Source organism: Gopherus flavomarginatus, chromosome 3, assembly GCF_025201925.1.
Source record: "Gopherus flavomarginatus isolate rGopFla2 chromosome 3, rGopFla2.mat.asm, whole genome shotgun sequence".
NCBI classification, from domain to species: Eukaryota; Metazoa; Chordata; order Testudines; family Testudinidae; genus Gopherus; species Gopherus flavomarginatus.
Window position 1 is genome coordinate 101,506,510 of NC_066619.1, and position 16,298 is coordinate 101,522,807.

A 16,298-nucleotide genomic window follows, 5' to 3' on the forward strand; every position below is an offset into this window, starting at 1 on the left:
TCTTTGGGCCCTGTATGCCACTATCCACTACATAAGAGCTATACAAGCTCTCTACTGGCTGAGGGACAATTCCCCTCAGTCCAGGCACTGTGTAGGACAACTCCTCCCCTTCTGGCAGGAGTGCTAAGAGTGAGAGGGGCATACCAGGAGTGGAAGGGGGTGAGGTCCCACTATGGCCATGCTGCGTAGCTCCAAGTTGCAAAGATGCCTACAGGCAATCAAGGCAGGTTGCCGTAACTTAGAGTAGCTCCCCAAATACTTACATTATATTAAGGAGGTACTAATATTGTTGTCTTGAGACAGAGATACAGGTAGGTGCTGTACAAGCTTCCTCATGCTGCTATGCAAGTGAATCTCAACCAAGACCTGTATTACACCTCCTATGGCCCAATACAACTCAAATTTAAATAAATGAGTCTTCCCATTGACTTCAGTGGATGCTGAATTGTACCCTTATTTCCATCCTGGGTGTCCCTTGAAGAGGAGCCTCCACTTATGCCAAACCACAAGGTGGCTTTGCCATCTGAACAAAGAGAGGCTGGAATGAGATGATTCATTTCATTTGTCTTTCTAATGCACAGGCTCCATTCAGAAGAAAACTGATACCATGGCTGCACAGCCAGTGGAGGCTATGTGATTTTTTGCAACAGCTCAAATGATCAGAAAAATATGCTAATTAAAGTTACTTTCAATGGCATCACCAAGTAGTTCTGAGTCATAGGCAAGCATTTCCTGTAGCACCAGAAGAATTTTACCTCAGCTACCTCATTGGAATAACTCAGTACAGTCAGACTTCTTGGAGCTAGCTTGCAGACTGTTCTCAAACTCCAAATGTAAACCTCCACAGCATTATTTTATGAAACTTTTGACTCAAAAAATATAAGCACAAAAGGATTCCAGGCCAAAGTTAACGAGATTAATACTTCAGTGTTGATTTATAACTTCAAGAATTCAACTTGATGTTATACTTTTAGAGGCAAATTTAACCAAAGATCCTTTAAAGACTGCTTTCTCTTTTCCAGTTAACTAGACTGAAGTTTCTTATATTGTGCTAAGAGTGGCAGGTATTTTGCACTCCCTTTAAAATTAAATTTAGTTTTCAATTAAGAGCTGGCCTTCCTGACAGATATTTTGTTTTGGTTTCAGGTCCAGTTTGTTCTTCCTGCTGCTTCCAACAATTTTCATAAAAACTTAGATCACAGTTGCACAAACACAAGAACATTAACAAGCTATGAGGCATCTTTTAACAATCAGTTTTCCTTTTGTTAACATAAGAAATATTATAAAACCAAGTGCACTGACATCAAAGGAAGTACTACATCAGCTTAAGTTTGTCACTTCCCTGTCATCAGAACTGCAAAATAAATCTTGGTTATACTGAAGGAGGCAATAAAAAAGCAGGGAAGATAGGAATCAAGTGAAGGGATGCTATTCTTATCAACTCTGTTAAGTTTCAACCATTGGATTTCAGAACCTCACCTCTTTTTGTGTTACTTTCTATATACAAACCCATGTATGCACCTTTGGCTCAAAAGAGCTGTCCAAGGCTGTCCCTCTGCCCTGTCAGAGGCTGAGGGCTTGTTTTCACTACCGGGGTAAGTAGACCTGAGTTACACTACTCCAACTATGTGAATAACGTAGCTGGAGTCAATTTAGCTTAGGTCAACTTCCCCCAGTGTCTTCACTGCGCTGAGTCGATGGGAGATGCTCTCTGGTCAACTTCCCTTACTCTTCTCGGAGAGCTGGAGTACTGGGGTCGACTGGAGAGCGCTCTGCCATTGATTTAGCCGGTCTTCACTAGACCCGCTAAATCAATCCGTTGCATCGATTGCAGCAGCGTTGATCTCCCCGTAGTGGAGACCAGCCCTGAGATATTCAAAGGAGCCAAGGGTACGAATACAATAAATAAAATCGAATCATTATAACAGTAAAAGATTTCTATTAACAACTCTTATCACAGCTTTTTGTATTATAATGGATGCTTGTTTTCGGAAGACTACACTACAGTACTAGCATTAAATGAGATCCACCCCCTCTAATTTTAGCCTTGGCAATTCAACGTACAAAGCATGTGGTGTATATATACATTGTATGTGCCTACACATGCTTATATTGTGGGTACATGCAGACACACACCTTATGAGCCACTCTAAAATATAACCAGAATTTTATTTTAAATTAGAAAGTACAAAAAAAAAATCCAATTGTACATATTCATGTATACTTACTATTTAGTTGAGTCTGATAGCTGATATTCCCGCCGTCTGTCATAACACTCTTGGATCCCAGGGTCATTCCATAAACTCTTTATTGCATCTACGTAGGGATTCTCAAATGCTGATACCTTCTCTATATCAACTTCTCGAACTAACTGTGCATGGGCCTAATTCAAAACAAACAAAACAATAACTTTCACCCTATTTCCTGTGTTTGCAGATACCTCATACACCATGTATTTAAGCCGTAAAACTGACATTTACAAATTGGCTATTTCATTATTTTTTTCATATTTATATGAGATTTGACAAATCCATTTTGTTTTGATTTGAGAGATTCTGGATATATGTCCTTGCTAGGTGAATACATATCCAAATACCTTGGGAAATACTAGATTAGAGGAAAAACTGGGCTAGGAGCTACCACAGTTGGGAGAGATGGTGTCATGTGGGGTGTGGAAGGCTGCAGGAGAAAGCTGGAAGGGATCCCAGGGAATGAGAAGGGGGAGAAGTCTTTATCAACATATCAGAGGGGTAGCCATGTCAGTCTGGATCTGTAAAAAGCGACAGAGTCCTGTGGCACCTTACAGACTAACAGACGTATTGGACCATAAGCTTTCATGGGTGAATACTCACGTGCATCTGACGAAGTGAGTATTCACCCACAAAATCTTATGCTCTAATACTTCTGTTAGTCTATAAGGTGCCACAGGACTCTTTGTTGCTTTCATCAACATATCAGAGGGGTTGCTGTGTTAGTCTGGATCTGTAAAAGCAGCAAAGAATCCTGTGGCACCTTACAGACTAACAGACGTTTTGGAGCATGAGCTTTCGTGGGTGAATACCCACTTCTTCAGATGCATGTGGTGGAACTATCCAGGGGCAGGTATATATATGCTAGCAAGCAAGCTAGAGATAACGAGGTCAGTTCAATCAGGGAGGATGAGGCCCTGTTCTAGTAGTTCCTCAACTTGTAGTTCTAGTAGTTCCTCAACTACTAGAACAGGGCCTCATCCTCCCTGACTGAACTGACCTCGTTATCTCTAGCTTGCTTGCTAGCATATATATACCTGCCCCTGGATATTTCCACCACATGCATCTGAAGAAGTGGGTATTCACCCACGAAAGCTCATGCTCCAAAACGTCTGTAAGTCTATAAGGTGCCACAGGATTCTTTGCTGCTTTCATCAACATAGAGATTTCTGTACATTTTATGTGGATCAACATATCATTTAGTTTCATGCCACTAGAGACAGGTAAAAAGACATCTTATTTGACATATCTAGTAAGCAGTTGAACCGATGCTACCTGGACAATGTGTACCAGGGATGGGTCTGTGCCAGATCAAGTAATCCACATTCATATGAAGATGAGCATTTTATAAGTATCTGCATTCAAACAAATGAATTTGGTGGTTGGAGATGGGAAGAAATGTTTAACTGGCAGGGAAGAACTGATACTTCAGAATAAATGGTGAATAAGTATAGATAGCAGTGGTGTGTGAGCTGAGGGAGAATGACGACTAAGGATGAATCCACACTAGAAAAAAGGGTTTTTTTTTATGTCGTTGTGGTTTCTTAACCACACTAGCTAACGCATGGTAATAATAAAATCCTAGCATGGACAAGGCACTTATTGTTTTAACAGAGGTTATCAGATCAAGGCAAACACTATTAAAGCTACACTGGTAACCTGCATTAAAATGATAGTGTTTCGTCCACACTCAGATTTAACCATCTGTTAGCAAACGTGATAAAAATCCAATCTTTTTTCCTAATGAAGAAAGGTTTTCAGGGCTTGTCCACACAAAAACTGGAACTAAAAGAATCAAATCCATTGTAATTCATTATTCTGTTGCAAGTCTCTGGGTGAGTGGGCACTCTTACTGCAAAATAAGTGTGTCCTATTTCAATAATTTAAGCTACAATTTGCACATTAAAATATATTTAGTAAGTCAAATTTTTAAAGTAAGTTCTATTTGCACTTTTATCTTACAGTTTTTCCAGGTGCAGTCTTGTTGTATATAAAATTAAAATTAAAAAAAAAAAACAAAAAACAAACAAAAAAAAACCCCCAATAACAAGTTTACAATCTCAGTAGATTTAGACACTGAGGGAAAAAAGTACAATTGCCTTTTACCATTCAAAGACATCTCCTAGAAAGGGGAACGTGATTCTACAGCAAAACCTGGCTAAAATAACTACTAAAAGAATAAGCACAAATTGGATGTCTAGAAATGGTCTCTAATTACAGGTCAAACAATATTATACTGTAAACTATGGAGATTCTTTAAAGCACCCCTTAAGATAGGGAGCTGCTTACTGGAAGTGATCTTTAGGGCAGATGTCAATGTCTTAAACATGATTAAAAACATGTTGGAAAGGACCTACAAGAAAAACACAGCAGAATCATTTGTAAGTTATGATCAGCAAAAAGTTCTGTACTTAGAACTTAAAAGAATAGCTCCAGGAATCAGGACAAGCTAAAACATAAGACACAAGTAATTCTGTTCCCATGTCTAGTTTATATTCCAGGCATGGAGATGTGTCTCGGTCCCTTATTTAAATATTCCAGTTAGCTTAGTGTATTGTGACAGGATCGGTTCTATAGTTTTCTGAAATATATCTCTGCTTTCACATACATTTAACTTAGAATTCCTAGGAGAAAGGAAATAATGCTCACTTCATGCTTGACAACTATCTTCTATTCAAGCAGAAAACACATTCTGATTTCAGTTTGGAAAACAAATAAAATTAAAATATTTTATTTAATTTTAATACAATATTTTAATTTTTAAAATTTGTTTTGTGTTAAAGTAAGGTCTAAAATGTGGATACCATGCAGCCAGCAAAAAATATATATTGTCAGTTACACAGTAGCCTGAGTACGAAGTTATTCTTAAAATAGGTATGTTACAGTCTCTGCTTTGATATCCATGAGGCTGAAGGAAGGAGAGAGAATATGTTATTCTAGAGTGCACAGGTAACCATATGGCTGAGAAGAAAATTCAAAACATTTAGAAGGAGAGATACCATTGTGTTTCAGCACATATTTAATATATAAAATATCCACTTATTCTGAAGAAAAAAATCGCTTAATACAGAACAAGTTATTTCCACTTTTTTCCAATTAATAATGTATGTTTTGAGGATATTACAGGGTGTAAATACCATTAACCTAATTATAGTGCTTGTCATTACATAGCAATAAAATTATGGCAAAACATACAATATTGTATATTATCAGGATCCATGAGCTGCAAGCTCCAAAGGGTGTTTTCTGGCATACTGTATCCATCTTTCCCCACAATAGGCATTTGGCACAAATTAAAGAAAGCTTTTAAATACTGCCAATAAATAACAAGAGACAGCATTCTACTAAATATGTACAATAGCTCCTGTGAAACAGTACAGACACATTTCTAGGACAAATCCTTTATCCAGTCCCAACTGGATGTGAAGCGCCAGCAAGAGTTGTCAGATGAGCCAGTTAGAAATAGCGCAACAGAGTATATATAAAAAGGACCATCAATGTATCAGCCAGTAATTGGACCTTCTACCACCACGATGTCTGGCAGCCACTGACAGTGAATACATGTTTACTAGCTATTGAAGTGGTAGTTCTATCCCCAAAGCCTTGGGACATCTACTGATTGTCTAGGTATGACTTTGCTAAGTAGTCCAAAATAACAATCTTGCGATAGAGTTGTGCATTCCTTACACATCCAGAATTCCCATTGAAATCAAAAGGAGTTTTGGTGCAGAATTGGGCACTGTGACAGGGCATTGAGCAGGAACTCCTAAGCCAGCCCTCAGTCACTCCAGCTCCAATTAAGGAAGGTGAATTGGAGCTGGTTAGACCACCTGGCCCTAATTGGGAAAGCAAGGACAGCTGCTGCCTAATTAGTCTAGGGCTGTATGAAAGCCTCAGGAGAAGGACGCTTGGGGGCGGAGAGCAAGAAGAAAGAGAAAAGGCAGGGAGTGGAAGTAGGGAGGTAGTGCTCCTCTTCCTGATGGTAGAGGGCTACTTGCATGGTGAAAAGGTGGTGGGAGCACAACCTATAAATGAACTGCACCGGTGGTTACTGAACCTAGGGTCTCCGAGTGACTTTATCAGCCCAACAGGGGCAGGAGCCAAGTGGGCACCCTGTTACAGGCACTGAGATTCATCAGCAAAAGTTACTTAAAACCGTTTTACTAATTTTGTATTTGGTGAGGGGAGGCATTTGGAGGTTTTGTTCTTACCAAAAATGTTACTCAAGCCAAAACAGCCTTTAAAACGTCAAAATCATTTCTTCTACTTAAAGGAAGGGAGATACTCTTCTGTCTCCTTCTTCTAAAACTTCAGTTTCCCTTTTCTTTATCCTAAGCTGACTCATACAGTAGTAACGAGTTTCAGCTTGAAGGATGCTGAGTTTTAGGAGAATACTGTTCTCCAACTACTGTCCTTAAGAATTAGCTAACATTTGAAAGACATTAATAGTGACATTTTGATGGTTCAGCCCACTGAAACGCATAGAGTAGAATTATTTTATTTGAAAGAGAAAAAAGGACAAGAGTGATAGCAGCATAAAAGACAAACTGCAAGAGTCCTTTTTATTTTCCACCAAACTTGTATACAATACTGTTCCGTACAGTCAGTTCAACTGAAAAGATACGTTATTAACTACACTGCTTTTAGATAGTTCCACTTAGAGCTTTCAGCTGAGTCATTTTTTGAGTCAAACAAATACTAGGAGGCAAAGTTTGCTGCTTTCCCCTACCCCCTCATGAAATGCATTTTGTTTACATTTTAGGATTATTAGAATGTAACTGTTTAGTTCTTCTGTAGCTGGGTCTGATTACGCAACTCCTGTGTACACTGAGTATTCCAAGTTCACAAGAGTAACTCCATTGATTTCATTAATTTTTTTTCCATAGACTCATAGATTCTAGGGCTGGAAGGGACCTTGAGAGGTCATCGAGTCCAGACCACTGCCCTCATGGCAGGACCAAATACTGTCTAGACCATCTCTAATAGACATTTATCTAACCTACTCTTAAATATCTCCAGAGATGGAGATTCCACAACCTCCCTAGGCAATTTATTCCAGTTTTAACCACCCTGACAGTTAGGAACTTTTTCCTAATGTCCAACCTAAACCACCCTTGCTGCAGTTGAAGCCCACTGCTTCTTGTTCTATCCTTAGAGGCTAAGATGAATACGTTTTCTCCTTCCTCCTTATGACACCCTTTTAGATACCTGAAAACTATCAAGTCTCCTCTCAGTCTTCTCTTTTCCAAACTAAACAAACCCAATTCTTTCAGCCTTCCTTCATAGGTCATGTTCTCTAGACCGTTAATCATTCTTGTTGCTCTTTTCTGGACCCTCTCCAATTTCTCCATATCTTTCTTCAAATGCAGTGCCCAGAACTGGACACAATACTCCAGTTAAGGCCTATCCAGCGCAGAGTAGAGTGGAAGAACAACTTCTCGTGTCTTGCTCAGAACACACCTGTTAATGCATCCCAGAATCATGTTCGCTTTTTTTTGCAACAGCATCACACTGTTGACTCATATTTAGCTTGTGGTCCACTATAACCCCTAGATCCCTTTCTGCTGTACTCCTTCCTAGACAGTCTCTTCCCATTCTGTATGTGTGAAACAGATCGTTCCTTCCTAAGTGGAGCACTTTGCCTTTATCTTTATTAAACTGCATCCTGTTTACCTCAGACCATTTCTCCAATTTGTCCAGATCATTTTGAATTATGACCTTGTTCTTCAAAGCAGTTGCAATCCCTCCCAGTTTGGTATCATCTGCAAACTTAATAAGTGTACTTTCTATGCCAACTTCTAAGTCATTAGAAATAGCCCCATGGAAGTCAAATTAATTGCAATGACATACATTTGAAGCAAAAATGGAATCAACCCATATGTCTGTTCATATTGGTTCTAATTAGTTGCTTTACCTCTCTCACGTTGTTATAATGGAAAATCGGTAATGCTGCTTTTGGTACTATCACCTAAAGCAGTGATTCTCAAAGCCGGTCCGCCGCTTGTTCACAGAAAGTCCCTGGAGGTCCGGGCCAGTTTGTTTACCTGCCCTGTCCACAGGTTCGGCCAATCGCAACTCCTACTGGCTGCGGTTTGCCACTCCAGGCCAATGGGGACTACGGGAAGTGGCGCGGGTCGAGCTGGCTGCCCTTCCCCCAGCCAGCGGGAACCGCGATCAGACGAACCTGCAGACGGGGCAGATAAACAAACCGGCTCAGACCACCAGGGGCTTTCCCTGAACAAGCAGCGAACCGGCTTTGAGAAGCACTGACCTAAATTATTTACATGCAAAAGCTGAGGACCCAGCATTAATCACTGCAGTTTGTGCAGTATCAACTTTATATAGACATTTAAAAGTCCCCACTGGAGAAGACAAACCTCTTATGCTAAGGAGTGTTGATATAATGTGGAGAGAAAAATAAAAAGCCAGTGAAAGATGATGAGAAGCAGAAAAGGAGACAAAGTCCATGAGATAGTTTGGAGCTACTTTTTTTCTTTAAAACATCCTTGAAAGACAACATGCACTAATTTCACTGACATATACCTGCAATCATCACTTCAGCTTTTATATGCGATTGTATCACAATAGTAGAGATACAGAAAAGACACTTGTAGCATATACTTTAATAGTTATATTATCAGCTCTATTAACATAGCCCTTCATAAAAATAAATCCCTTTCAGTTATGTAGCAAAGGAACATCATGACAAACACTTGCTGGATCTCTGGCAGATTCCCCCTTAAGTGAACCCTACTGAACAGATAAGTCCAAGTTGATGGGGACAAGGGGGAGATAGGGATGTTAAGGATTCAGATTAGAATAGATCATCAACACCCTGACAAACACATTTTGCAATTATTTTGCCAATCTCTTCAAAGGCTCCCAATTCCACCCTCCACACACACATTATTGCAAAGGTGAACTTTGAACTGTTTCTTCTGATGTCATTCAGGGTTGAGCAGAGTAAAGAAATTTTCTTCTTTTGTGATGACTAGCTCATCCTTTGTGAATAAATATCAGAAATTTAATTTAGTCAGTAAAAATTAAATATGAACACACACAAGTTAACAGAAAGTAAAACTGTTCACATTCTCCTTCATGGAATGTTAGATATTTCCTACATGAAATGGAATATATTGATTCCTTTGTTTATTTGGGGTGAGGGAGGCCAGCTGAAGATGCAAATATAACAGTGCAATTTAGATACTGTTTAAAAGTCAATAGCTCTAGGAATCCAAAGCTAACACATACAGTCTAGTACTACTACTGGCAATCACACTACAGGGCAACAAAGGGGTCTGATTGTTTTGTCACTTACTGTCCAGCTTTCATATTTTCCATAAACCAACTCCAGGTTGCCTGGCTATCTCTGTTAAGCTGTTGCCTAACAAATAAAAGCAATATAAATTTATCAACATGCACATTACAATTATTTTTGACAGAGTATTTGGTTTAATGCAAAAACCTGTATCATTATTTTCATACATGATTTATTTGCTGAAAAAATCCATCAAGAACAATATGGAATTTATGCACCACAGTGAGATATACATTTTATTTTTTTGGTTCCCATTATTTGAAAAATGACCAACGCCTTCAAGCAACTTCTCCAAATATACCCCTCTGGCAATCACACTGCAAAAAAGAAGTCAGCGTGCCAAAACAAAATAAGAAAAGGAACAAAGAAAGATTGTATCTTTTCATAAATACTTTCCCAGGAGGACATGCAGGCTAAGGATGCTATATCTGCTTCCTTCCAAGTATAACAGAACATTTTTATGTTGAGCAGGCGATCTCAGAAAGTCTATAAATATTTGATATCATATTACTGTAAACGCATAGTATCTGATCTGCCTATTTCTCAAACTGCAAGAATGTGGAAATGGCATATACTACACAGACATATACACAATTATATACTTTATAAATTACGTGTGAGCGCATGCGCACACACCCACAAACACATGTGCATTTGTTCGTGCTCTCTCACTCACTCCCTCTTTCAGAGGCTGCAAAAAACCAGTTGGTCTTAATCAAAGACAGGCCAAAAACAAAATGCCAGATTAAGAAAATGTATCTCTGCTTCCTGAACATGTTCTTTTTGGAGTATTCAGACCTACAGATCAATTACAGTGGGCACTTTGGTTTGTTTGACACCTGGGAGCAGAACTGAACCTGTCAGTCACTGGCAGCAGGGGATTGCCCTGCACCTTAAAATTCCATTGAGTTCCACAGACAGAATAATTCAATTCTGCTTTCCTAAGTTACATATTTTATTAACTATATTTTCAAAAAAAGCACAACAATTTCTTCTCTAACATGGGAAATTTCCCCTAACAAAACAAATCCAAACCTTCGGATATCAATTTCCATTTCTATTCTGGATAATCCAGCAGGTCAGATCTGTGGAGCCTATTACTTATTTTCCACTTCTCATTGTGCTAAAGTTCACAGACGGGTTACAATGGGATTTTCATAGCAGAGTTCCTTCTTGGTGGCAGGCAGAACCAACTAAATATGGACATGGGTAGGTTATCTAGTCCAGTCCTGGGTGCTAAGGCAGGACTAAGTATTATCAGACCATCTTCACAAGTGTTTGTCTACCTGTTCTTGAAAACCACCATTGACAAGGATTCCACACCCTCCATAGGTAATTTGTTCTAGTGCTTGACAACCTTGATAGTTACGAAGTTTCTCCTCATGTCTACCCTAATTCTCCCTTTTTGCAATATAGGCCCAGTACTTCTTGTCCTGTCCTCTGTGCATAAGGAGAACAATTTATCACTCTCCTCTTCATAACAACCTTTTACTTACTTGAAAACTGTTATCATGTCCCTCCTCAGTCTTCTCTTCTCCAGACTGAACATACCCAATGTTTTGAAATCTTTCCTTATATGTCATGTTTTCTAGACCTTTAATCATTTTTCTTGCTCTCATCTGGAATTTTCAAGTTTGTCCACATCTTTCCTGAAGTGTGATGCCCAGAATGAGAGATAGTACTCTAGCTGAGTTGAGTGGAAGAATTACTTTTCATGTCTTGCTTTCAACAATCCTGCTAATATATCCCAGAATATTTGCTTTTTTTGCAATAGTATTACATTGTTGACTCATATTTAGTTTATCTTTAGTATATTACTTATATTTAATACATTACATATTCTCTATCATTCCCTGAGTGGTAAACACTACTGACCAAAAATGGCATTGGCTAAAGACTGGCTGACATTATATAGAAATTTTGGGGAATTTATGTATTGAAGGCCATGTGGCTGTCTAACAGATCTCAGTACAGGATAAATTATTTCTCTGTCCTGAGATAATCCAAAGGACTGGACATTAATGCTTAACAGAAGGAAAAATATTTCTTGAATTTATTTGGGGAATTAATGGATTAATTACCTGAATTAAAAGTACAATACTGGTTCTCATCTGAGAAAGCTCTCAACTTCAACATTCATCTGGTTGGAGATAGTAGCTATTGGAAGACCTACTTAAATGGATAAGAAATATGATGAAATATCCTGGATTTGGGCTGTTCCGTAAAGAATGCAATGAGGTTCCAAAATTGTGCTCTGTGACCTTATGGGGCTGCAATAAGGGTTGTTGCCCTAAGGAAGCATCAGTGTTGGGATTGGACAAAAACTTCCTTTCCTTGAACGATAACGTTATACTTTTTGCTTATACATTCTTACACACGCACACTAACGCCCTCCTGGAGGAATTCATAGCTATGTTTTACTTGTTTACATGGTAGTTAAACTATGGACTTTGCACTAGCCAATAGAATACATTATGTTTATTAATTCTGTTTAGGGTTCATGTGAGTGACTGTCACTTCATTCAAGTATCCATTTTTGAATCTTTCTGATCCCATATAGAAGCTTGTGAGGTTTTTTGCAACAGCAGACCTCCTCTCTGAGTTAGAGACATTGAAAAGTTCAAAGCTAGGATAATCAGGCATGAGAATAGTCTGGTCAGACGGAATGCCATAAAACGGTATCATTGCCACTCACTCTTTCTTAGGTTTTGTATGGTCCTGGGAAGCAATGATAAATGTGGGAAGGCATATGGTAGAGATATTGGCCATCTTTTCAAGAGGTCATTCTCCAACCCACAACCCCACCGCAGATAGAGAGGCATATATCTTTGTTGCTTTTGCCACCTCTACTATCCCCAGCTGGCATCTGACGTAAGGATCATTCTCCTTAGCTCACTAATGGGTGGATCCCTTCAAAACAGTGTGATTCTCAGCACTCACTTCTTTTGTGTTGCTGAGAATACACAATGGGAACTTGACCTCTGTCCACAGATGAGATGTGGAGGGGAGAACAAGAAGTAGTGGATAGATACCACAAGAATCCCGGATCAGTGAAGTAGGTATATGAGATCAGCATTCCCAGTAGGCTCCCATAAGATCTGGATTTTCGTTTCTGTGACAAATCTCTTAAAATTCTTCTGAGATGAAAAGATGTACTTGATATTCATCTTCATCCCAGGCCTCTGACGGACTTCCCTGACACCATATACCTGTGTTGTCATAAACAGACAGTTAAGGGTTAATGTCTCTTTTACCTGTAAAGGGTTAACAAACAGGGACCCAAACATCTGACCAGAGGACCAATCAGGAAACAAGATACTTTCAAATCTGAGTGGAGGGAAGCCTTTGTTTGGGGGTTTTGGGTTTGTGTGTTGTTCTCTCTGGGTCCTGGATGGGACTGGAGGTGCAACCAGGTTTCTGCCAATCTCCCTGCTACACTTTTTTATTTACTCAGAATAGTAAGTAAGTACAAAGGCGGTCATAGTTTTTTAACTTGTTTTTCTTTATTTGCAGATGTGTACTTGCTGGAAGTAGCTTAAATTGTGTTTCTGCTGGAGAAAGCTTCTTTTTATTGTCTATAAGCTATAAAAACCCTGTATATTTACCATCTTGATTACAGAGACAGTTTTTATGTTTTTTCCTTCTATATTAAAGTTTTCCTCTTTTTTTTTTTAATTTAATTGATTTTTGGTTATTTTTTATAAGACTCCAGGGAAAGGAGTCTGCACTCAGCAGGGAATTGGTGGGAGAAAGGAAAGGGAGGAGGGAAGAAAAACCTGCTCTCTGCGTTTATCTCTGTATCTCTCTCTGGGGAAGAAGGGAGGGGGAAGGGAACATTCCTTTCGGGTGGGGATTCAAGGAATTGAATCACGGTGGTCTCCTAGTGTACCCAGGACGGAAAAGAGCTGGGAGAAAGAAAGGAGGGGGAAGGGAAATTGTTTATTCCCCTTTGTTTTGAGACTCAAGGAATCTGGGTCTTGGGGGTCCCCAGGGAAGGGTTTCGGGGGGCCAGAGGATATCAGGCCCTGGAATTCCTGATTGTTGGCAGCGTGTGGCCTCTGACAGACCTCCCTGACACCATATATCTGTGTTTATCAAGAAACCAAGATACTCCAGAAATTGTATCATTCAGTGGGTGCATTTCAGTTTTCTCTCTGTACAGAGCCCTAAGCAGAAAAAATGTCTGTGAAGAGATAACAGTGAATATCTGTCTTCTTTAAAGTCTACTCTGGATCTGGAGGAGACTCTGGGAGCATCTGTCAAATCAAATGGTAATAATCAAAGTTTGGAGGGGAAAGAAAGCTGCCATCCATATGCAATATGGAATTGTCTGTCGGGTGGTAAAATGGGATTGTGGAGATAAGCGTCCTTTAAGAACGTATCCAGATCTTTCAGACATAGCCCTGCTCTCTTTGTTCTTGATATTCTGAAGCTAGAAATAGGATGTGTAATGATTTGCATTGCTTGATGGATGATTTTGTTCATAACCTGACACTTCTAGGTGTTGCTTGAGATTGGGAATAGGATAAAGCAGTTACATATGGGAGTGGGAGCTGCTTTCCCTGGAGCTGGCTATTCCCATCTTCCTGGTTCCTTTCCTGCCAGGGAAGGAGGGCTGAGGTGATGCCTAGACTGGGTTGTGAGGGAAACTGCAGTCTGCCAACCAAGCCAGCTGAGCTCCCCAGTGATATACTTTGTAAGGGGGTAAAGCAGAAGACCTCGATCTTTTTCCTGTTACTTCTGGCTTTTCTCAGCCTTGCTCACTCATTCCCTGAAGCCTGCAGACACACCTATTATAGAGCCCTCATAATGGATAGCAGTTACAGGTGTAAAATAAAATAAATCAGATTGGACTATTGTAGTAATCCTTGAATTTAATAGGCTGCATCCAGTTACTGAGTTTTAAAATCACACAGTTAAATTTTACACTTAAGTATGGAGTTTGCCTATACTAGAAAAAAAAAAAAGCTTGCCTTTTGGGGGGCAATCAGGAGGGAATGAATGGGAAAAATGGACACAAGGAGATACAGTAGCCATCTTGACCTTGAATCAAAATTTTGTAATCCTTTCTCTCTTGGATTGTCCTCCCTGTTTACAATTATAAATCAGTATTTGTTGAAATAAGAAATATAATCTAAATTTTCTCTATAACCATTCATGGAGACCACAATAGGAAACTTCCAAGGTTCAACCTGCTGTTTTACTTTCTTGTACTCCCTAGTCTTTTATCCCAGAAGAAATTGCTGGCCTTTCAGACTGTATGTTGTAGCACAGGTTTCTGAATTGGCAATCTGACTGCTGGTATGTTATCTTACAATTCTTTTTTTTTTTTTTTAAGGTTTCTTATTTTTGACACTAAAATCTTCTCCTCAGTGGATAACAAGGACTTCAGGCTATTCTCTTTTAGTTAACATTTTTAGGAGGTTAGATCTTTCACAGCATTATGGCTTTGGTTTCTACACAGTGCTACATGAACCTTTAAATACGTTCGCGGATAGGAAAGCATAGGTGATAGATGACACCATTGTCCACACACCATCCAGAGGGGTGCAATTGCAAAGATCTGTCAGGCTGTCTTTAATTCTAACCGTAAAAATACCACACTTAATATCTGAACTAAGCCTGTGATATGTTACCTCTGTAGTGGGTTATAAATTAGGCTTTTCATATCTCCTATTTGCAATAAATGTAACACCAGAGCTGAAACTTTCACACACTGGACATGAAATTGTGTAGTTATTGAGTATTTTTCTGGCAGGTGCTCTAAAAATCTCTCACTTACTCTGCAGTTGAGGTTCTCTGTGATAGAGGCTACTTTACATTCTGAGCAACACTTGGAGAGGGCAGGGTTGGACAAATTAAACTTACGACTTTCAGATAGTCTCTTTATGGAACAGCCAAATATTGCATCCTTTCCAGTTACACCAGTGATTAACCTCCAGCTCATTATTTCTGTCTTGCTGGTAGCCTGGGCAGTTTGCTCTGCAACTACTCAAGATAATACATTTTTTTTTTTAAATGTGTGGTTCTTCTTTCTCCCCTAACTCATTTACTTTTGCTAGGAACCAAAAAGACATTTATGCAAAATCCCATTCTAATCTTGTTGGACCGTTTCTTAGGTCATTTTATTTGATTACAGAATTCATTGCACAGTATTTATGTAATTTTAACAGATTAGATCTGATCCTGTTCCACTGACAGGGCAGGTTTTAGTCTGTCTCATAAAACTCACTTACAGTGTATTTTTTCTTCCCAAAATAAAAAACTGGTTTCAGGCAGCAAAAGTAGAAAAAGCACAGTTTTGGGATCAAGACTCTCTCTCTCTGTGCATGCGTGTGTGTGTATTTGTGTGTGCGTGCATGCGCGCTTATAGGTAACTGGCCGGTGCCAAAGCACAGCACAGCACAGTACCTTTATGACATTATTTGTTCATCAAACTATTATATTCTAATTCAGTGAACTCTCAGTGCTGTGTGCCAACAAACCATTCAGTTAGGATCCAAGTCCCAAATCCCCATATTTGCCCTTCCTTGTAAGGGTTTGGTGGTGGGTTTTTTTTGGGGGGGAGAGGGGGGAGTGGGCAGAAGAGGGGAAGAAAAGTGATTCCATGATTTTTGGGTTCAAATATTTCTAATTTAAACCAGTGGTGCCCAACCTTACTACACAGGAGGGCCACATGAACCTATGTACAACCTTGTGTGGGCCAAATAGATTGTACATATTTTAATAAG

General features: G+C 39.3%; 1 protein-coding gene across 1 annotated transcript in view; it reads right to left on the bottom strand.

Annotated features, from left to right (window-relative positions):
* The window catches only part of LOC127046725 (guanine nucleotide-binding protein G(q) subunit alpha), a 229,312-nt gene that overhangs the window by 88,383 nt on the left and 124,631 nt on the right, over positions 1 to 16,298 (bottom strand). Inside the window, exon 3 of the mRNA XM_050944215.1 lies at positions 2,229 to 2,383. Coding sequence (XP_050800172.1) covers positions 2,229 to 2,383 — 155 coding nt within the window. The remainder of the gene's footprint in view (positions 1 to 2,228; positions 2,384 to 16,298) is intronic.